Genomic DNA, 23,719 nt, shown 5'->3' on the forward strand with positions numbered 1-23,719 from the left:
CTCGGCTCGTCGTAACCACGACATGTTCTTACCAATACCGTCGTTCCTGGAAGATGAAGCGTCAGCAGTTGATCCGCCTATAATGATGTACTTCCCATTCCCCGTGCTTAGCTGCCAACCGGACGAGTTGGATCTAGCCAAGTGGAGTCACAGTGCGAACTCCTAACAAACTAATTCTAGACAGCCTTCGGTTGGCTGGGATTTTTAAACATCTCCGCTATATCGCACTCCAACTCTCTAGTCGCGAATGCAGTGGAAAATGGCCTAATGGAATCTGCTCAGTTAGAGTCCTTTTCAAAAGAAATATACAGTACTTGAAAACATGCACCTGGCCTGAAAAACACGGTTTCTAGTCGGTTGTCTCAAGCCATCCCAATTGAACGGTCAGACAAATCTAGCTATCAATTGTGCCACATCCTCCGGCTTGTCCTCCATGGGGTAGTGACCAGCATTTTCGATCATGATACCGTTTAGTGCACAGTTCACCATATTCCCTTTTCCAATCTCACACGCAAGGGCTTTCTTGTAACCCCTTCCCAACGGATCGTGTTCTCCAAACACAATGGCACTTCTAATCCGGCCTTCGGTACCCTCCTTCTTGTCGCCACTTCGATTTTCCAGCACGTAACGACTTGCACTGTCAACTCTCTCTGATAGAAGGGCTAGGCTGTTCAGACCAGCGAACCCTTTTGGGCAAATGGCTTCACAAGCCTTCCACAATGGCTTCTCACGCATATATCTCAGGATGTGTGGCGATACCCCGATACTTATATGATCGAAAGGCTCAAAACTTGGTCGAGCATTCGCCGGTATGTCCCGGTAAGGTGCACCATAGCCTTTAGCATCTCGCCTTGGAACATCGTAAAGTAAGAGCCGCGTAAGAGTCGATTGGGAAATATAGCCATCTAGAACTCGACTGAGGAGAAAGCGGAACCCGTAAATAATACGGCCATCTATGCCCATTCCTTTGGGCTGGCATGGCATGAATGAGTTCATGAGGAAAAGCCCACTGCATGATGACGAAGGCAGGTGGGGAATGCAACATAGAGCAACATAGCTGGAAAATTGTTAACACTGTTCAAAACAGACGCAGAGGGACGAATTTTATTCAGTTGACATGCGTGTGAAAAGAGAGAAAATTCAACTTACCCGCCCCAACTGTGTCCTACCAGCACAGCGCCTTGGAGCTGTACATGATTAACAAATGCCATTACTGTTTGCATGTGAAGCTCAAACGTAACAGATTCCCTATGTATGGGCTTGTCGCTCCGTCCATGGCCGATCCAATCGAGTGCGTAAATTTCATGGCCCTCCTTGCGAAGTCTAGGCATAACCTACGTAGAGCACCTGTTAGTAGAGTTGCTGCGGCTCCGTAGTCACATTTTAATCTTAGAACCTGGGTAGCCCGGAGAAGTTTAAATAGTTAACACACCTTTCTCCACATAAAACTCCAGCTCCGACTTCCGTGTAAAAACACAATGGGCCTTTTTGACGAAGTTGAAGTGCCACTTTCTTCGCTTCTCTCTGGCCTTAGATGAATATATCTTGCTCTTGCGCCACAGACCTCGAACTCCTCAGTGTGTTCCTCCCACAAAATGTCGCTCATCCACTCCGTTCCAGATCGGTTGACCCTAGCTACATCACCAACTCTGAAAATATATTTTCCCTCAAGCTGAAGTTGAGCAAACATTGCTGACTGCCTCCGACTGGACTCGGTCTGTTCAATGAGCTTATCCCACGGGAAAATAAGACACCAGATCGTTCCGAGGATGGTTGGAATCAAGCCAGTCAAGACTCGTGCAAAATATGCAGGAAGGAGGACGCTGATTGCGAAGAGCTGAAATATACCGTAGGGTAGAAGGAATATGCCTATGCTTTCGTACGCCGTTTTCATCGCGATAATGAGCTGTCCAATGGCCAGGCGTAAGAAGCAACTGGTGGAATATAGCGCTGCCGACGTCGCAGATTGAGCCATCTCCGAGCTCCATTCCAAGATAGGCAACTTTCTCCAAACCATGTTTTAAAGTGGAAAGTGAAAACGTTGCTTCGAAAGAAAGACTTATATCTGACGGAATTTTCAATAAAGAGTGACAAGTCTCTCCTCGCTGGCTCAGAGATAGGCAAGGCAGCCTTTTATGATAAAACTACCGACGAACGGCCATGTTCCCGTTTTGGTCAATGCTATATCCCTTGGTTTGACTAGGCCAAATCCTGTTAAATGCCCCTGTGAGCGGTATGTAAGGCTAGAATGCGCCAAAGTATTTGCAATATCGGAACTTCTTCAAACTCCAGCTCCATTCAAGCTCCATTCACGAGTTTGAGATCGCTTTAAAATCCACTAGTCTCAGACATTAGAATATGCTATGTGAGCTAGGTATGTCATAAGTACTGGTATCCCTAGTCAGACGCACGAGCCGCGTAGTAAAATTCTCTTCGTCGGCAATTCAGACATATCTTAAACTCTGGGAACACCCTAGAATAACCTGGGTCCTCCTACAGTAGCAGTGATAAACGTAGTTCGAGGGAGATTTGGGGTTTATGAGCTGACGTCGATGTCCAAAAATGCCATCAATTATCTCCCGAGGGGGTGGCCGGGAAGTATAAAACTCATGCTACTCAAAAGAAGAGACTTCATCGCTCCGACCGTCCAGGCAAAGTCTCACCTTAGTGTATCTTTTTCCAAGGGGTGTGTTTCTGTTATCTACGCGTCCATTTGAACCCCTCTGCTAACCCTGCATGATCAACATGATTATGTCTAATAATCTAGAAGCTTTCGCTGATGATTCAAAATATCCTTCACATTCGCACATCAAATCCTCGGCCAAGCTGAGCAACATTATTTGGCCTATAATATTGCAATCGGCAAGGATGACGCTCCACTGAAGAGCCCATAATCATCGCTTTATACTGGAGTGCTCGTTTCAGGGCCAACAGTGGATTTGGTGAGGTTGTCACGTCATCATCGATTTACATATGTTCAATATAGGATGTTTGTTGCATAAGTAGTGTTGCCTTAAATCACTCTATACTCGTTTCAATTTACTGAAGCCACCTTGAATTTGGATTCAGTCCACATTCCATGTACCATAAACTTTGTAGAGGGTTACTTGTGTCTTAGAAGAGAAAGTATGCTAGCACCCTTCCGACTTCTTGTTCATAATCTAGAGCTAGTTATTCACTGCAAGTAGCATGCCGCGCATCCTAAATATATGCTCTTTCAACCTTCCATTGGGGGCACGAAAGTATGGAATTTACCTCTCATAAACACACTCAAACCACGAATGCTGTGCTTATTTTACTCTACCTTGCAATTCCTCACGTCTTTGTTCCTACTAAGCTAGGTTTGATCAAACTGTTGACTGGATATTCGTTGACTTTGAATGTAGGAAGGTCGAAAGGATACATTAACTACTAGCCGACAGCCTGATGGATGGGAAAGACAGTTATGCTGAAGCAATCAAGCTCACAAATGTCTCGAGTTTACGAGGTGTAGTTATTGTAAGATCACAAACGTGTTCCTTACTTCGTCTGGTTACCCGAGGGAAATTTTGCGCGGACTGAAAGAGCAATCGAAGACTATACCGTTTTGTGAAAGCAGCGATTCAAAAAGTTTTGGCTATATATATATGCATGCCTCATCTCATAGATCGTGTCACTACTCTTATGGTCTTGCGGACAATTCCTGGTAGATGCCCTTGCTACTAACCGAGCCCTAGAAAGGCAAAATCAATTTTCGAATTCATGAATAGCTCATAGGCAGGCAGGCAACGGGACGAATTGAGTCTGCTATAGCCCTATGCAGATACTAAATCTGTGGCCAATTCATCACTAGAAGTATGCTACGTATCCAATCCACTGATTTCGCAGGTTGGGGAACTTGATGCGATGGGCACAAACTAGCGTTCATGCACGCAGTAACTAGCGACTTATGAAATCATTAGTCTACGGCTAGCTCGGCAAGGCTGGAGTAAATGCTTGGTCGTTATTTGTGATTAGCCTTTGCGGTCACTCGACGATTTTCACGCCAGCCAATGGGAATCTGACCCGAAATAAGTGGCTTACATTTGACCGGAGAGGTGACAACACCACGTCCTGGAATTTTAGCCCGGTACCCATAGCTACATTGAATTCGGTAGGGCCAACATTTTTGGTATATTTGAACGCATATGTCGTGAGTGGATAAGGAAAACCGCGGTCGCTTGCATAGTTTCAAAGTCGATCTATTTACTGGCTGTCGGTTGGCCGCAACCGAGACTATTGAAGGTAGTACACCTAGTGCAAAAGCCTAAGTTTCACGTTCCAATTCCGGCAAAAGGATAGAGCCTGGATTGTCTTCCTGGTATATAGACGTCTTAATAGAAATGGTATCTGTAAAAGTAGACCACAGTCACCTTTCTTCGGCACTGCAGGAGATGAGCGGGTCGTGAAACTTTTTCTCTTTGCTGAGCATACAAGACCAGCTCAATGGATGTTTCTGTGGGGGAAACTCCTTCATTGCCGAGTCAAGACTTCTTGATCAATCAACCTGATCTTATACATCTTACCAATCTCGTTGAACAGTCAGTCGCGCCAGAGTCTTCACTTGGAGAGGCGAATCTCCAATCCACTCCTAAATGGCCCCCATCCCCACAGTCATGTTGGACATTGCGTCCAAGCCCCTTTGAAAGGCCAGTGCCATCATCAAAGCAAAATCACCTTATTTTTTTTGCGAAAAACCATGCATGGCCTCACCTCTAACTATAGCTCTAGCTACAAGGCAGAGGATAAGCCGGCGCTCCTACCCTCCCCAAAGGAATTCTGTGGACATCGGGATTCCGATAATGCAGAGCTATCTTTGATACAGAGCTTTCATTTAAAGGAAGCACTAACCGCTCATAGGGAAAGGACAAGGTGATTGAATGCTAATTAGTTTGCGGACTAAGTTGGATTGATAACTATTCCTTAGGTCTCGCTTTCTTACCGGCCTTCAAGCCCCGACAGCTATCGTTGTTGACTTGCATGAGGCGCCAAACTCATAGCTCAACAAGGGCCAGACCTATCATTTACGCGTTATTGATACAATCCCACCACCGTTCACCGAGATGACAAAATACCGAACATTCATGCGTGTTTCTGAGGAGCAGGGACAACGAGTGAATGCAAATGCTTTATGGCGACTCTGGAAAGATTGCCGTGGTCTGGCTGAGATGGGCAAGAAAAACCGTGAACTGCGTGCTATTGAATACGCTAGTCCGAATAGCTCTCGAAGGCTAGTCGGACAAGAATTTGTGGACGGATTTTCTGTGACTTGGACGATTAACCCCGTCACCGGCCTAAATGAGTGCAGTATTCCGATACGGTTCAACTTTCTTTCTACTGATTTTACCATCGCAAAAGGGACGAATTGTATTTCAGTGCAAATTTGCACCAAAACTGATCAAATCGCGGCTGGAAGACATAAAAACCTGAAATATGTTTTTGCAAAATCATAGTGTTCCGGCTCTATGGAGCAGAGCGGAAACTGGCGAGTGATACTGTCAATTTCCAGAAACGGGGTCAGAAGTTGACAGCACAGATCAGTAAGTCAGCAACTTCGCGCGAGGCCCCGATAAAGCGCAAAAGAGGGGGCGAGGATGCTAAAAATACGGAAAGATAGCCGGCTTTGAATAACAACGACCACTGCTGGTCAATGGACATCGGTAGTGGTCTACGTTGGGACTCATACTCGGGTATATTGCGAAAGAGACTGACCACTCTTCACAATCAACAGACTTCGAGCTTCCCTGGGAATATTCTGAGCCTTACGGGACCGGGAGATGATCCTGAGAGGCACATTGCTGGCTTAAAGTCGGAACACAGTCATCTGCTTGCACAACAGAATGGTCTTTCTCGAAATGGTGCAAGTCTTATGGACGATTTCGTCGGCGTGGGTTCTCTGGAGTTAGAGACTCAAGGGTCTACCCAGGACGGCTTGTCTGCCAGCCAAATACATAACAGTTCACGGGGGACGCCTATGCCAGGTATGACCTTCCTCTTCGCCTGTTGATTATGTACAAAGTTAACTATTTTCTACAATCTAGTCGCATATTTATACATCTATTATGAGTCCGGCAATGAGTCTGCTTTAGAACGATGCTATCAAACAATATATTTGCGGCAGCGCACTGCGCCCGACCTCGCCTTGAGGATCTGTGAGAAATGCGACGTCAAGGCCTCGAAGGTTTTTCGCATTTTGCACACCAACACCAAAAAAAGTTACCTTGATATTCTGGTTGATGATGAATTTGTTCAGCACATGACAGAGGGTCAGGATATGATTATCAAGGTCAAGACACTCACTGTGAGCCTCGGCGGTGGCAAGGGATCAGGTGCTGATGCCCAGCTGGGGATTTGGTTGAATTATTGATTACTTCCTGATGAAAAGAAGCCCATGCTATGAATGATCGTACCTCTTGGGGTTTCATTTGATGAAGGGGAACCTCGCACTACTTCCGTTGTGCTTCTGAGTACAGATGTATACATCAGAAACGAGCCACAGATCTAATTTCAGGCCAGGGAAATTACAACTGTATGTCTCGACAGGGTGTATCGAAGATTCGTGTGCAAAAGTCTTTCCAGGACAACCACAACAATCCGACCTTGCCGTCTAAAGGATCTATACCGAAGGCTACGTGAAACCAATATTCTGTATCTCAACGACCTACTCGACCATTGGAGCCAGAGATATTGCATTCCAACACCAGCTCCTCGTTGGTATCTGGAGACTGGAAAGAGCGGGCAAAAAGCAACGCTATTAGCGGGAAGAACGACCACTAGTTTGATTTCCTATGGAGCAGTTTGAGGGCGGCATATTGGTGGCCATTGTTTCCATCCAATTTTTGGAGTCATCCCCTGACACTTCGCGATGGCATAGTAGAACCTCATGTCCGCAACAGTTGATAGATTTGCCCTATTGGCCTTCAAGCCATATGAAAGAGGGTTGAATTTGAGCTGCCTGTCGATGACTACCTGCTTGAATCTCATACCAACAGCGCTTCAAAGAGCTCATTCGGCACTTACTGGTTTGATTATGAAACCAAATCTAATATTTCCCCAACAATGTCTGCATATTTGACTACACCTTGACTTTATTGCCTTTGGATTGGTTCAGCCAAGGGTCCAATGGCTCGCGCACATAACATCAAATTTCCTGCCAGATGCCTGGTAGTGGACGAATAGATGTAGGTGAAACTTCCTAACGGAATCCGGTAGTATCGTTGAAAGGATAGGAATGGAACAAAAACAAGCCAAGGAATGCTTTCCGATGAGCAGGATTTAATGCATTCGTCCACATAAGTCGCCCTTCATCTATTCCTTACCGAGCATCTCAATCAAGGGTTTTCGCGGGAACGGAATTAGTTGCAAATATTTCTGTTCATTTTAATGTATCATATTGATGTCCCTTGCTAACCTTTGGATTACATGCGATCGCCTAAACAGTGAATTAACTAAGTACATTATTTCCCTTCCTATAAAGTGTCAGTTTTACCGCGGGAAGACCTCCCAACTCTCCTTTCTATCCCAAAATAATCTTGCCCACCCCAAGATAGAATGGGCTTCTTCCACGGAAATCCGATGAGGAGATTGTCACCCGGAGTGAATATGGTACGTTGACTGAATAACGCTGATTTGATCATCAAGCCGGAGACATTCTGACGAAGTTCGAAGCGATCGAGAGAAACATTCACCATTCATCATGACACAGAGTCCTCAATCTCCTCGTGTATCTCTGAATCATTGTCCATTTATCCCACTACTCTCAGTCCACAGAGCCCTCCCGGGCACGACGTATGTGAAAGGACTTGGATCGATCCTATCCCAAGCCCACCTATTGCGGGGTGGAAATCAAACAGAAAGATGCATATACTGAGTTTGCGACGCGCGGTCAGCTTCGGTGCATTTCTTGACATCTCCGATACCGATCTTTGTCATTCCACCGCATTGAACGCGAGTTTGAGTAGTCTCAACGTGTCTTCATCCATCATTGAACAATTTGATGCTAAGAAGCATTCGGCGCTGGTTGAAGGGTACAATTCGAAGTTTCCAATAATGCGCCTGTCTTACAACAAGGCGATTGTTTTTATTCGTCGTCTTTTTAATAAACCCAGGCAAGACCAGTCTTTCTGAACGTATAATGATAGGACTTGGGTTTTGGGGCACCCCCGCCCAATGCAAGAGTTACTTATCGCGAGTGAAAGCCCAAATCAATAAACATTCTCGCCACCTTGCTACTGCATCGAGTAAACATTAGTTGTAATTAAGAATGTTGGGTATCTCGTGATATCAGAATATGGATCGAGGGGTAGGAGATGTTATAGAATGAGAACTTTCGAACATCGAGACAGGTTCGAATTCTAGGGTCAGTAATTGCTATAATGCAATCCCTTGTTACAGCACGCTTTCAGCATGAACTGAACTATTCACGATGTTTGTTTCCTTGACTAGAAATACATGGCAACAGAACCACAGAGCGTGGTGTGTATAAAATCAGGCTACACTACAAAACCATAGTTTGTGCATTTCGAAGAAAAAGGTTGGAGGGAAGACGGACAATCTAGCCCAACCAGGAGTTCGCAAATTTTATTTCATCACTGAAATTCGTTCGTCCTAGCCTTATATACAGGTAATGTTGATATATTAGACATATATGTGAATTGCCCCTGCATTGGACATTGAAGTATATATCTCCTGGGAAGCATCACATGTGTGTACTCTATTCTAGGTGCAAGTGTGGAAAGGGTTGGCGGTAAGGAAACCTATTGGCCGGAAGAGCTGCCGCTGCATTCAACCCTTAGATGGAAAAATGCTATAGACAATACACACTATGTTCCGGCTATTGTGGAGTCAGGGGTACAAATAAGGAGGGCATCATATTTTAAATTTAGGGTAAGAACAAATACAACTAGTCATAAAATACTGACAGAAATCTATTGTTCCAGCTAGGGTTATACCCTATGCTTGTCTCAAACCGTCAAGAAGACGCCTTCTTGCGATACACATATTTACTCGCTGATTACAGGCAGTTCTGGCCCGAAGGGCTCAACAAAATGCTCTAAAAATGTTGATTGTAACCAGATCTATGCTATATGCGGCTAATACCTACGAGGAAAACATGCCTTCTCGTGATGGGGTTATATACCCAAATCATGTCAATTTGACGCTTTATGATACTCAAACCTAAAATATCAGTAAATTCTATCCATGGAATTTACATATTATGACTCACGGAAGCGTAAGTCTTTCCCTCACAGCATCTTAAACTAAGGTATAGCTTTGTACCAAGTTTAATCTATAGCGTTCCCAACCTAAATAAACATTTGAGATTATAGAGATATTTTAAGATTTTTTGGATGCTACTTTGAACAAATTTTGCTTTCCAAATCCGTTTGTTTAACAGTATAATTGTTTTTTAGTTCAAGCGTAATTTACCTGAGAGATTCCCTTCCTTCAGAGTCTTGGGTTATTTGCAGAGGGCCACAAACGATAAGACCCACATTCCAAGTACTACAATACTATTGTAACGTTAATGAAGGGAGTGCTACTCATTCTAGATACCGCGCCGACTTTGTAAACAACAACATACAGATAGTATGGCGGGGCATAAAGAGTTGACCAAAGCAACCGAAATCGACTGCAAGGATCGGGAACCCTGACAGACCCTTCTGGTTTAACCTATCAGTGGCGGCTACGAGTTGTTGCGCTTTCTAAGATGCTTACCATGAGTGCTATGTCCCAAACAAGAGTCGCTGACGCTATTACTCGAGAGGCGTATCCAACACCGTTGAGCACCGCCGATGATGGTCTCTATCATCCAGCACAATATTCCCATGGATCGGATACTGTTTATCAGGGTCCGCAGACCAATCGACTCCCTACTACATTACAGGTGGCGCCTTCGGCTACAAACACAATAGTGACAAGTATGGCACAGTCACCGGTATGGCATACTACAACTTGGCTCCCTGAGACTAGAAATCGGGTCTCAAAAGAGAAACTGGCCATGGGGACAGAGATTTTTCAGAGTTCGTCAATTGATCTACCAAGTACAACTCAATCAGCAACCACGTTCGACTTTCCAGTCACGTCTACAACATCAGTGGCCAACAATCTACCTCAACGGGAAGAACCAGCACCCAAAGAATTTCGCGTTTATCATTTGGTGATTATCTTTCTTGTTGCCTCTCTCATAATGCTCATGATTGTGGGTTGGTTCAAGCGACAATCTGAGCGGAAAAAACCTATACTTGCAACATACCAGCAGCCGACTATTGACCCGACCGTCCAGAAGGAACGCTTTGCGGCAGTCCTCTTTCAATCTAAAGGCCTCGTGACGAGTTTCCTAGCAATGAGAGGTAAAGCGATTAGTTCAATCGTAAATTCTCTTTTCTCGTCGAAATCAACAGCGGAAATAGGTCTTAAAGACGGTGCTACAACGTTACCGACAAGGCGCTCATTGATAGAGAGGACTGTTGAACAAAAGACTCGAATCATTATGCATACGGTCGTGAAAATCTCTAATTTTCGACGCTGGATTTCTAATCCACTGGGGCGAGAGAGGGCTGATAAAAAAGCCTTCGTTGAGAAGGACGAGGATATACTAGCAAGGTCATCCCTCGATGAGGGTTCCGAGGGCTCGCTACATGATGTCGCCGTCGAACAGACTCATCAGGATACAAGCTACAGAGTGGTGAGCAAAATTCGACCTCCACCGCCAGTAATAATAGTCGAGCGAACTCGCCGCAGAAGCGAGAGTGGATTGAAAGTGGCACCTCACGGGCCAGTCTCACCAGATACAGTCTGCTTAGAGGATGTCTGTGCAGCAAACGAGAGTTCCGATACGTTGAGAGGATCAGAGACCAAATCCCTGCAAACGATCGACGAGTGTCATGGGCTCGGCCAGTCGCCGAGTGTGGGACTACTCAGATTGAATGTATACCGGGTCGAGATGGAGTTCGTCCCCCGCCGAGACACCCAGCTAGGGGTGAGCCAGGGGGATGAGGTTGTCATGACTCGTGTTTTTGACGACGGTTGGGTGAGTTTGTCGTCGAGCTCGTATTTAAGCAAGGATCAAGCTGATCGACCTCTATAGGCATTTTGCGAACTTTTACGCACGAAGAAAGAGGGGCTTGTGCCCCGTGCGTGTCTCTCCGTGTGGCCCTCTCGGCGTAACAATACGCCACCGAGCGTGACGAGTGTGCAGCTAGTCCCTCCAACAGCAAATAGCCACATAAATTCGCGACCTACTACACCTGTGTCGCCTATCTCACCAATTTCACCAAGTTCTCCGGTGTTCCCTCGATTTTACAGCTCTGGCTCCTCGACTGAAAGCCTGTCTTAGAGCATGTCAAAGGTTCTAAGTGTAGATCTGAACCCATACATCTGGAGAGACACTTGGAAAATCACTTGATCACGGGATTTATTGGATTGCGATCAAGCGCTGTCAAAGTTTATGATTAGTTCCTATGTAAATATTAAATCACATGTAAGCTAAGCTATAGCGTAAGGAATTTAGAGGCTTTTCTCGGATAAATTCATGTTTCATATCTCTAATTGAACTGGGACCGGGATGATTCCATCAAAAACCAAGTTTACGCGAAGGTAACCTTCTAGTACAAATATAGGAATTAAAATGCAGAATGTCTCTAATGGTGCATATCTCGATGGACTACACTTCGATATGTATATACAAGTACTTGGACTTCGTCGTTGACATAGAGTTCTCCGGAAATATCTCCCCATGATACTTCAACGACGAATATATTTTCAAGATGTTCACTAGACCTGGTATTCTTCAGTCTCTGCTTTCAAAATTTGTTTCATATACCCTACAGTATATATCACAGTTACCAAGTTCTATTTTAGGTGACAGAGGAAGGGCTTTTTTTCTCAATCATAATCGTCCATGTTATTTGGATATAGCGTGCATGGTAATGTGGTATGCGGGGTAGAAAGTATCACTCATAGTAAAGCTTGGTGGTTTTCTGGACGTGCTCATTATGATCCTTGATTCATACACCTCATCTTGACGCAAAAAGAATGTTAAAGCCCTTCCCCTTTGGTATTTCAATACGGGGCCAATAGTTTCTAAAATCTGAGGCCACTTTGTGTTCGTTCATTTGATTATCTACGGACAAAGTCTAAGCTTAGCTATAAGTCTTCCTTTAGTGGATTTGCATATCGCTATGAATTTAAGACGCATGAGCTCATAAGTTGAATCACAAAAGGGTTTTCATTTGCAGGAATTATGCTAGCGCCGTTTTCACTCCAGGACTACAGCGGTCCGCGCGCATCAAAGCAAGTGGTTCCAGAGCTATTTCACCGATTGGCCAGATTTCCTGCGTTTTTTTTAGTCTCCTCAATACGGCCTCTTTTTCATCAGAAGATGGCTTACTCAGAAGGAAAAACATTTTGCCTCCCGTCTCGGTCCGTTAGGCCGCTACATGATGTCCGTGCAACGAAGGGAAAACATGTCTTTGTATCACTTGTATGGAAATCCTATTTGGTATTGTAGATGAGGGGGGATGATGTCGAATTTTAATTTCTTCGCCGGAATACAAGCCTCAAGTCAAGAAGCCTGGTGGTTCTTTCGGGGAATCAAATTCTTCATGCTGAAAGTTATATCCTGTAATCGATGTTACAGTGTTGCAGGGCTTCAAGCTCCACACCGGTAATGCTTTGTACTAACTACAGCAAGATAAAGGTTGCTGCGGTGTCGGAAGTCGAAGTGGATCAGGAAGGGATTCAATCACTCGCGAAGACGCTGAGCTCGGTATGTAGCCAGAGTCCAAGTATAAATCCATGTTCCGGAATCTCAAATCATAATTGCTAGCTCAAGTTTTGCTCATGCCTAATTCCAATCGCGACAATGAGATAACTTATGATTTCAATGATAATGTTCATGGACATTGAAGTTGTTCAAATCCATCTCGGCTTTAGAGGATAGAAGTGATGGACGAAAGAATGGAGAATATCGGACAATGATGCGATCATCATTGCCGAGCCCGAAGAGGTACCAGGGATGAATGGCTGAATACTTGAACAGGGAAGAAAGCGCATAGCCATATCCAGAAGGGCTTTTCATTGGCTATTTGAATTATTTTGAGTGCAATTACTGTTTTTAAAGACCGACGGCTGGTTTGTCAAACTTGACAGTGGTAAATGGAAGACTTGAGAACAAACGGATAGATCATAGTAAGAGATGAAGAGCGAAGAGACTCATTGAGCTCTCTGGATTTCATTGAAGAGAGAGTTTTGTGACTCGTCGTCCGCTAAGTTAGTATTGCAGATCAGCCATGCTTTCTTGGCGGAGGCGTCATCGTTCGAGATGAATTTGAGCCAGTGCAAAGCTTTTTGAACCTACACGAGAACACTCCTCCTAGCTAGATTGGCCTTCGGAGTGCAAGAACAGTTCGATCATCGGGAAAGCTATAGATATCATGATATGATGCAGCACCAGCCAGCATTGTGTGTTACAATAGAGCCAGGCGAGATCGACCTTGTATGGCAGAAGGTCCAGCACTCCGTAAGCAACTCGCACACAGAGCTTTGCCGCAATTTTGTAAAACGATCGAAAAGACGGTGGCCTATCTGAATTATAGGCAGGTAGTGCAAAATAGCTTATTGAAAACAATCCTGGTGAGCAAGACCGCACATTGTGGCTCGCAGTAAAACTGAATTCTTGTGGGACGTGTGAAACCCATTGATTCATTGAATGATTGAAGTTTGGGACTGGGTCTCAAGAACCGAAAAGGATCTCTGAGGCGGCTACGGAGACTACAAAATCTCGCTAGCCTTCTATGTCAAGTGCGCCAAGTCCACAGCATAAACAAAGAACAGTGAGAGTTGAGGGGTTACAGAAGCCTCAGAAGTCACAGAAGTCGCCGGAGTCGCAGAAGCGATATTATCCTTACTCTTTGTATAGTCCTTTCATCTCAGATCGCCTAAATGCGATTTAGAACCAGCCATTTGCGCACGACCTAATGGTCTTAGACCTGTCGTATAGTCTACACGCCCGTGCGAAAAAGGAATGTTCCCATAAATTGATTATGTGTGTGAAAGTGGTTGTAAAGGTGCCTTATAGCATTGTTCGCGAGGTCCTCTTCACGATAAGCCATCAGTAATGGCGTGGTGCAGAAATGTGTGTCGGTCTTTGGCGGTCCATCACAGAGAGCGCCCACCACACGCGATAGCGAATCTCCTTTGACGAGAATTGGACTTCACTTGCCGAATTGCGGAGATGCAGCCCCATTGCCACTGCGGATTGAAAAGCCGTGCTAAGCGTTCGCCACGCCCTGATTCCGAGTTAGCTGACAAAGACGTTCCTAGTCAATGAAAATCACAAGAATGATAAGTTACTGCACCTATTGATCTCCCCCACGCGCAGGAGATAAAATGCCGCAAGACCTTCTACTTGCACCTGTTGTAGATCCGGAGAGTCCCTCAAGGCCACGTGATCCATGCTCAATTATCGGGAATGGGTTGCTGAGCTCATCTAGTGCACCAATCGGAGTTCCACAGGTCTTAATTGCAAAGAAGCCCCTAGCTGGCAATTAGTTAACTAAGTTAGTTAGGTGGGCAAAACAATGACTAATACATGCGGATCTATAGTAATTCCTTCTTCCGAGTACCCACTTCTGGTCCTTCTCCGACATCAATTGCCAAACCCGTGAAAAGGAGATATCTTGGCGTCTAGTGCTCTCCCCATAACAGCTACTTACTAGTGGGGAGACTTTCGCAGCAATGGCAAACACAAGATGCAATACAGCCATTCATCGTCTGCCAGGCCTGGCGTTTGGACTCGAGAAGTAGGATCGATATTTCCAATGGAGTGTTCGCCAATTACGCCCATCCCCTGCAGACCTTGGCTACTATTAAAATCTTCGTTTCTGTGATCTTTTATTGCAAATGAGCTATCGTCGTTTCCAAACTTCTTGTCGTGCGCCGTGGTCCCTAAACATTCCACTAGGATGGATGATGAATTGATTGGACTGGAACACCGAACCCTTGAATACGGGTGGGTTCCTTTTCGATTCTTACGTCATGAAAGACATGTTGAACTTTTGTGCTGGTGAAATGTCATAGCCAGGGTATATTTGATAGATTATATCTCCGTAAAGCCAACCTTTGGCAGAGAAGTGTACTATTTTCCTATAGAGTCCGTTTCGAGGCATACATTTTGTGATTGTGGCCGATGGAGTCCTCGACATACCGTTCTAGAATGTCCCGGCTCCGAAGCCCATAGAGGCTTTTCCTTACAACATCGGCACGGCTGGCGTCCGGTGCACTTGGTTTTCTGTTCTCGGCAGTATCTGCATGCTTGCCTAGCTCTGAGTTTGCCCGGTCTCAGTGTGAGCCACTCAGGGGATAGGAACGTTAGGGTTTACGGTCGGGCTGCCGAATCGACGAGGGAAATCCGCATGATTGCGCACAAGTCGGTAAGGGAACTGAGGCGGTACCGATGAGTGAGGACTAGCTGGCTCTGATGTACACTGCGGATTTTGAAAAATACTCTGGGAATCGGGCAGCTTTAAACCACTCAGCCAACTCTCTTTTTTGATTCTTCAGTGACTCGAACACTGAACATACACGTGAAGTAGATTTTATTACAGTACGCTGTAAATTAGCTTTAAAATTACCTCTTAAAACTGGTGTTGAATAACCTTTAATAGAAGAATAAGCATTTTCTAAATTTCCTTTATATTTAGTTCTACGTTGAGATCTTGAAGCAGAAAAACGTCTCCTAGGAGGGGTTTCCAGCTCACCATATTTGTGTCTCAAATAACTGGCGAAAAGGGTTCTATCCGATTTCCTTAGTTCAGTTCAGTTTTTGCAGTTGGAAGAATTGTATCTGGCTCTGTTTTTCTTTTTTTTTCTTCAAGGAAGCATGCTATTAGTAGCTAACACAAACCAATGAGCCGCCACAAATGCATAGTAACAGTAACAAAGAATAGAATAAGGAACAAAATGGCTCTAGGATGATAGTACGTACGTCTCATCATGAGGTAGGTACCTAAGATTAGCCAGTCATATTGAGTCCCGCTTAGGTGGGTGCCCCACATTGTCACATAACCCTTTCTAGGCGGTGGGTTCTGCATGTCTCGACGTCTATTTTGAATTAGACTCTCTGGCGTGCCGCCGACACGTGATTGTCATTTGCCGGTTCTTCGGCCATCCAATCGGATTCACCTCCGAAAAAGTAGCGGGGTTATCTCCGGCCAAAGGGCGATAAGATAAGCCCTCCGAACTAGACTCCTAGACTAAATGAATAAATGCAAGGACAAACCACCGGCCTAGTTGGGTCTGATTATCGTAACAAGAGAATGATCGACGTATATTGAAAGACGAGAAGTAGGGAGAATCGTCCCGGAATTTGAGGTATGAATGTAACAACTTCACTTTGATCCGGAATCAAAATATATATGTTAAATCAAGGTGCTATTCCAGCCGCGATGCCGCATCAGGGATATTCGAGGTTTCGGAAACCATCCGTTACCCATTTATCCCGGCTATGCTACAGCGTAGTATACGGGTACTTCCACCCTAAGAGCGTTTATTACGGGGACACTACGACTACCGCGCTATCGAATAACATGATATTCGTCCGGCAGTTCTTTTACGAAGGGGTACGCTTTTAAGTAGGAATTAGCATTCTTGTCAAATCAGGGGAGTTTCTTAAGGGAGATGCTTAAAGGATAGAGATACTCATACTGAGGCCATAGCGCAGGAGATTCCATCGATTGTACATCGGCAATTAAAAATGACGTTCATTAGGGACCACTGACAGAAGTATGGGCATCGTGTTAATGGTGGATGTAATACATCATTAAAGTTTATTTAGTTCATCTGTTGAGTCATGAGAGGTGAACAATCGGCCATTCCGTCTGGTTGGCGTAGCTTTTAAAATAAATCTTGCAGTGCGTAGGAATAGTTGAAGACTTAGAGCCACAGGCATGCCAATGCTTTGCACTTTCATTTTGAATAGCATGAGCATCTAGCATGAGCATTTAGCATATGAATCTCAAGCAAACAAACACGGCACCTTGAGCTTATATCTATCGATCGATCCTTTCCAATGCAGACTATCACGTCATAATCCCAACCTTGTTGGCAAAAAAGTGCATCATTTACTAGTCAGAACTGCGCCTTTCGAGCTTCCATTGAACCTTGCGATCTCGGTAGTGTCACTAAGGTAGGGTAGACTTGTTATAGTAGGGTGGCTGAGTCTGTCCTCACACTTGGTCCGCACCTCCATAGCAGCAACACCTTCGGATAGAAGCAGGCCAAGTGTGGTGACCAGGCTCAGCGACCTTGCTGTAACAGGGCAACCTACCTCAGCATCACCGCCGATGCCGCTCTTATTCACTTGAAGGATTCATCGGTGACAAAGCAATCCCACAATCCAAGTCCGCGTGGGTGACCGAAGTAGGCTGCCTGTATACCGAGGCATTGCACATTGCGTGTCGACCGGTAATCGGATGCGCAAACGCACTTCTCGGCTTAAAATACGGTGCTGAAGCTATGCCTTTTTAGTCCAAACTGGTTCCCCATGTACAACACCACTGCATGTGCTGCAGATCTTGATGTTCGTCCTTAATTATGCAAAGGTACCAATGTACTTGTTGGACGTCTGTCTGCCATCAATCTACCTAATCATCAGATAAGTTCAACAAATTTCAACACTTGAATTCCGATGAGTATTTTCGTACTTGCCTTTTAAAATGCTGAACCCAGGAGGGTGCGTTAGGAGGTGTCTGCAGAAATCGCCAACCTTCAAAAGTTGGGACGATATTGAGAAGTTTGATTGACTTAGGAAAAGAAGAGATTAGGCAGACAGCGTCTCACCGGTGAGAGAAGAGGTGAGAGATGAACTGTTCATCAATCAAGCAGAAGGGTCCCTTTATACTTCTACCGATGGCGCTAAACTGGATAAATGCTATTCAGAATCAACAAGAGGACAGGTTGCTCGGGCATGATTCTTCCATTTCAACAGTCATTAAATCATCTTTCATTGGAAGCAAGGGGGCATGCCATACGCTCAAGTCCACTAGTTACAATCATCATTTAAGCTAGCGTCCCCTGACCATAACTCCCTTGTATATTCCACACTGCCCTACCTGTATCGCATCTCGTCAATGCACCAACTCTTTCTGTGATAGATATTCCCAAATATAACGCTTCTCACTCTTTATGGAGCATCGCTGTTCTCTTTTTCATACACATGGCTCCCATATCTTTTCAGTTATAGTAGTAAAGCCTACACGGCGTAAATATCGAGATCTTTTGGTAGAAGCTAAAGTAGTAGGTGCTCTCTACCGTAGTTGGTGCAATTTGAGGCTTATAAGACCTGGGTCAAAGCCAAAATCAATGGATGTGCTAGAATCAAACGAAGCTTAGCGCTGCGGATGTTGCGGCAAAGTTTGTATTTGGTTTATCGTATTTTCATGCAAAGAAGAGACAACAAGTCTCCTAGATTGAGGATGGATTGGACGCGGAGGAAGTCCTGCACCGTTAATATGATATCCCCTATTACCAGGAAGTGATTCGAGCATGCATACAATGATGCGTTGAAGGTGATTATCGACTGGTGTCCAATACTCTGTCGTAGCAACGTTAATTTTAGTACCATGGAATAAATATCACGGGCAACCTAGGGTCAAGCAGTGCGCAGAGCCTGAAATGTTTACACAAATGTTAATGAAATTTTGAAGAGAGCTAGACATAAGAGACAGGATCGACGACACGAATATTAAAATCACAGTTTCTTCTCCATCGCGATCGTTTAACTTCCCGGCATCGCAATATAACCCATCAAAAACGCCCCACCGGCTGACCCGGGCAGTTGCAAATTTTTTTGCAACGAAACATCATCATTCTAATTGAGGGAGGACGTCCGAGCTAGCTTGTCCCCTCACCTTATCCACATGCGTGATGCTTAAAAGTAATAAGGAAGACAGTCAAAAGCGGCACGACTAGCCGAACAGGCTCGACCACTGGGCTTCCTATTCTTTTGATTGTCAAAAGATTTGACATATTGCTTTTGTTTCATAAGGTTTAGCTCTCCACATAGTCATCAAGGTTCATCAGTGTGCAAGTAGCGCATCGGCTTCAAATTCTCCATGAGAGGTGTCGTCGCATGAATTCACAATTTCACTACAATGATATACCAATATCTCGGCGGCTATAATTTATTTTCTGTTCGAGGATGGCAGACTTCCGTTTTGGAGTGATTTAAAATTCCTTGAACCTCTCACTTCAGGTAATGCACGGGTCACCAAGGGTCGCCGCAATTTCTTTCCGGATCTATCTCCTCTTCTCCTTCCAGGATTACACCCAAGTCGCAAGGGATCACAAGAGACTACCTGAGGGCCAGGAGGTAAAGTAATTTTCCTAATAATCACTCGTAGTATGTGAACCCGACGATACAGGCGTAGATTACTGGATACGGTAACAGTAGCTTTCGGGCGGAGCTCCGATTGGTGGGAAGATAGGTCAGCAAATGCTGAACAATTGTGGCCCTGTAGAACCCCAAAAATGTAGCCTCTTAAAACTAGCCAAACTCCATTACAATACCCACGACAACTGAGCATGTTCTGGCCTCCTTGGCTCTGTCCATTGTAATTTAAGTCCACAAAGTCGCTCCAACGAACACGCACCGTTAATGCCAATTTTCTGGTCACTGTATGTCAATGAAGACAGAGTGGTTTAAACCTCCTTTTTGGCTAGGCAATGTCTGTTGATTTAAACAAATCTACAACTGATCTGACCCAGATTTAGAGAAATCAAAACGCGTAATTGCTGAGACATGGAAGGCACTATCACGAGAATTTTGGAACTCTGAAAGTAGCTACGAGAACTTTCAGGAAATATCACGTCACGAAACAAAGAGCAAGTACAAACCGAGTAGGTCCATTACCTGGGGTGTTTAATTGGGGCCTCATCAAGATCGGGCGGAAGAAAGTACCGTGTGATAACACACGGGAGTGACTTACACAGACATCACTTCGACCGGTTCCGCTACATACGACGCCAGTAATTCCAAGGTCAAATGTGCCAAAGTGTTGGAACCCTCGCGTAAATCTTTATGAAGTAATGAACATAGCTTCCAGGGGTCAGGAATTTGTCAGGCTTGGGTTCCTTCTAGGCCTAGCCAACCCGGGAGGGGCAGGCGCATTGAATGGATAAAGTTGAAATAAAAGAGAATGTTACAGTCAGGGTAACATCTTCGCCAAGGTTCTATCAACGAGAAGCAAAGAGAATCAGCGTCAGCTTCAAAGTGGCACGTTGGGTCAAGATTGGTAGCAGACAGATCGGGCTGCTAATGTAAAAGGACATCCATTTGATAGCTTGCATTCCGACCAATAGGCTTCGCTACCGAGAAATCGGCCCTGTGGCACAGCGAGTTGTAGTAACTGTTACAGCGAACTCGCCTACTAGCCGAAAGGTAAGCGGGTAAGTATCATGTTACGAATACTAATGACCCTTGACTATAACCTGGCCTGGTTACTTGTTCCAGAAAATCAAGAAGTACACAGGTACACTGAGTCAACGGCTTGATATTGGTCTCAGAGTTATTAGAGTGGAGTGAGAGTTCAAATTTATTTAACATACCCAGTAACCTCGTCTCTGCGAATGTGGGGGTTAAACATGAATGGAGAGAGATATGAATGCAGGATAGAATGTTCAGCGACCTAAGCAGATACCCTTACAAGGGGTAGTGGGGCGAAAAGAAGTTCCTCTAACTAGATCCGTATAATCGGTAGTACTACCTTGCAGTGGCATTGCGGGAGGATAGGGACGGGCAGTCCCTCTAGCCGGCACGCCTGTAGTCGTCTATCAACCTTACCTCACCATCCAGAGGGTCATTTTGAATAGAGAACCCCCAAGGAATTGAAGTTACTTTGCTGCTCTAATAGGGAAGTCTGACGTACTTTTCTGTCATAGCTGCTACTGTCCAAAAATTGGATATTCATGGCCCTTGGAGCAGTGCGTCAATCAGCTTCCGATGATCAGACTACGCAGATTTGAATCTCTTTACACGATAACGGGCGAACAAGGACCTTCTCTTGTTATCTGATCATTATGTTAGACGATACTGAGTTACGCTCACTGGCGGCTGGCATTACTTCCCTTTCAGCGGAAAGCACTCACTACAATGACCAGCTACAGGATTTGCTAGAGAGATTCAAAAATCTACTCAGGGACTACTCTGCTATGAGAGAAAATTTCGAAGAAGGGGAGAAGACACGGCAATTCAAGAAACAGGTTGTAAGATACGAGCAGGATCACCGGGACTGACTCAATCGAGAGACTGATGGACAAATAGGACAGACACTCGTTCGTGTTAGTACTCTTGGATGCAGATGGCTACCTTGTGGGTTTTCAAAGCGCTCTCGGAGACAAAATCACTCTATTAATTACGCCAAAGTTTCAAGATCGCTACTTACAGCGCGGAAGCGAAGGAGGAATTGATGTGGCACACGAGCTACGTGATAGAATTCATGATCTGATGCTATCTAATAAGCAAACACGGCTCCAAGAGTGCCAAATTATGGTTCGTGCATACGCAAATGTCCTTGGGCTTTCTAGAGCTTTGGCCCGAGCTGGCATTGTGCACGATGGAACTCAGGCACTTCTTGAATTCACCACAGCCTTCACACGAGGGCAGGATCTATTTGACTTTGTAGATGCGGGCACAAAGAAGGAGAGCAGTGACTTTAAGATAAGGGGTAGGGAAGGACAGCTCGATTTACAAATTAAAAGGCTAGAGTATTTGCTAACTATCAGTAGAGATGTTTCGATTATTCACTGGACTTGATCAGTGCCACCATATCTATTTCGGCGGATGTCATGACGTCGGATATCTCTCCATGTTAACTCCATATAAGGGCAGGAACGATCTTATCACTCTCCTCAGAGCTGGTTCATTTCATCGAGATTTTGAAGCTTTAGACCTCTCGATTGAGGAGCTGCCTTCTGTATTCAAGTCAACTCGCCTAGATGCCAGAGACTACCAGATGGGGCTGGAAAAAAGAAATCCGTTTCTTCTTCGCCCAACTTCACCTCAGCCGCTGGCTGACGATTCGCAGAAAGTATCGGTGTCTCATAGCTATGACTTGGTTGATACTGACATATCTTTTAGCGCTTGGATGGTGTCTGCGAAAATAGATTCAACAATCAGCTTCCCACATGCCCGTCCTCTTCTGATTTGCAAGAGCCTTGCACGAACTACGTTCCCGATTCGCTGGTCACTAGACATCTGGACGATTTGTTCTCGGTTAATCTACCTCGGAGATCTTCTACAACAGAAGATCATATACCGCTGAATAGGCTTGGAAGGCGTCTCGATTTCTTCTGCCCAAGCCCGAGTGCAAAAGCTCTTGAAGAGTATCGCCAGAGAGTTGCGCAGCAGAAAGTTTGCAATAGCTACCAGCTTGCCGGCAGCTGCAATAGAAAGAACTGTCCCTACGATCACGGTTCTGTTTCAGATGCGATTATTGAAGTTCAAAAGCACATAATGGTTCAATATCCATGCGCACAACTTGGTGCATGTCGATCGAGAAGATGTTTCTTTGGCCACCATTGTCAACTCGCAAGCTGTGGGTCCACAGACATCCACCGGTGCCGATTTGACCCACATTCGCACATCTCGGATCCTCAAGATCTTCAAACATTCGAGTGGGTGCCTGCGACTGGATGCTAAAGAGCATAGTTCCAGGACATGTCTACTGTGTATTTCCTTTAGAGACTGTTTTCAGTGTGGGCTTTATTCTACAGTTGTCTTTTTTACTATCATCATATGATGCTATGGATTTGGAAATGTTTTTTTCAAAAATTTCAACGGCCTGGCTGCGATTTTGAGTCGGTGTCCTTCGATATGGCAATCCTACTGAATTGATAGCATCCAACATGCTGCCCTATACATAGCCATATCTAGCAAACGCCTGTTGCAATCTTTCGGAGGAGTAGTATACATTAAGTATTCTAAGCGAGATCAGTGAACTGGAACAGACTCAGAAGCTTTACATCTCTACGAGGGTCAAGGCAACGCTGTGCACAAAACCCCCTATACTATCGACATCTGAAGGGACCGAGAGGGAGCATACCTACCTATGGTGGATAGTAAGGTAAGGGTGGACTGGACGAGGACCGGGCGTGACAGAATTAATCCCCGAATATAGATCTCACGATTTCTCTTTGCGCCAGTTCGACCTGTGAGGTCGTACTCACGTCTAGCAACACTCGTCGCGCTGAAAATTTCCGGATATCCCCAATCTGCCGGACGGTCCATGTACTCTTCCAAGCCTGAATGCTCGGTATAATGTGCTTCCTAGACATGCTCCCGCTCCTCATGGCATTGGCTACAGCAGCCATGGTGTTGTTGGAGCTGATCAACCGATCAATAAGAACACGGGCGAGGTTATGAAAGCTAACTATCGCGTTAGGTGCAGCGGGATCTGATTGGAGGGGAGTTAAATCACTGAGTGTGTCGGCCACTTGAACGGGACTTTCAACCGTTTCTAGCATAGCGCAGTCTTGGTTGGCTTTGATGATCATTTGACCCAACCCGGCTAAGAAAGCCCAACTTCATCACATCCTACTACGCAGACCGCATAATTAATCATGATTCCGGTAGACCCAGCAAAAGACCCAGTATTTATTGGAAAATAAATGTTAGCCTCGAATCATCTGGTGGTGCTGCAAT

General features: G+C 45.1%; 4 protein-coding genes across 4 annotated transcripts; 3 read left to right on the plus strand and 1 right to left on the minus strand.

Annotated features, from left to right (window-relative positions):
- Positions 1-384: 384 nt before the first annotated feature.
- Positions 385-2,017, minus strand: N7496_009113 (alpha/beta hydrolase; the record flags this gene model as incomplete). Its single annotated transcript, XM_056702032.1, has 3 exons — positions 385-1,057; positions 1,150-1,334; positions 1,565-2,017. The coding sequence occupies 3 exons, from the start codon at positions 2,015-2,017 to the stop codon at positions 385-387; spliced, it is 1,311 nt and encodes a 436-aa protein (XP_056554095.1).
- Positions 2,018-5,081: 3,064 nt separating this feature from the next.
- N7496_009114 (CP2 transcription factor) lies at positions 5,082-6,385 on the plus strand (the record flags this gene model as incomplete). Its single annotated transcript, XM_056702033.1, has 5 exons — positions 5,082-5,385; positions 5,472-5,558; positions 5,683-5,708; positions 5,750-5,999; positions 6,060-6,385. The coding sequence occupies 5 exons, from the start codon at positions 5,082-5,084 to the stop codon at positions 6,383-6,385; spliced, it is 993 nt and encodes a 330-aa protein (XP_056554096.1).
- Positions 6,386-10,207: 3,822 nt separating this feature from the next.
- N7496_009115 (uncharacterized protein) lies at positions 10,208-11,343 on the plus strand (the record flags this gene model as incomplete). The annotated part of the gene is made up of 2 exons (XM_056702034.1): positions 10,208-11,050; positions 11,242-11,343. 2 exons carry the CDS (start codon positions 10,208-10,210, stop codon positions 11,341-11,343), a joined length of 945 nt encoding a protein of 314 aa, XP_056554097.1.
- A 9,753-nt stretch (positions 11,344-21,096) lies between these two features.
- On the plus strand, positions 21,097-22,717 carry N7496_009116 (uncharacterized protein; the record flags this gene model as incomplete). The annotated part of the gene is made up of 4 exons (XM_056702035.1): positions 21,097-21,282; positions 21,341-21,743; positions 21,802-22,112; positions 22,157-22,717. The coding sequence occupies 4 exons, from the start codon at positions 21,097-21,099 to the stop codon at positions 22,715-22,717; spliced, it is 1,461 nt and encodes a 486-aa protein (XP_056554098.1).
- Between the last annotated feature and the right edge of the window lie 1,002 nt (positions 22,718-23,719).

Source organism: Penicillium cataractarum (genome assembly GCF_028827025.1).
Source record: "Penicillium cataractarum strain IBT 29864 chromosome Unknown utg000007l, whole genome shotgun sequence".
NCBI classification, from domain to species: Eukaryota; Fungi; Ascomycota; class Eurotiomycetes; order Eurotiales; family Aspergillaceae; genus Penicillium; species Penicillium cataractarum.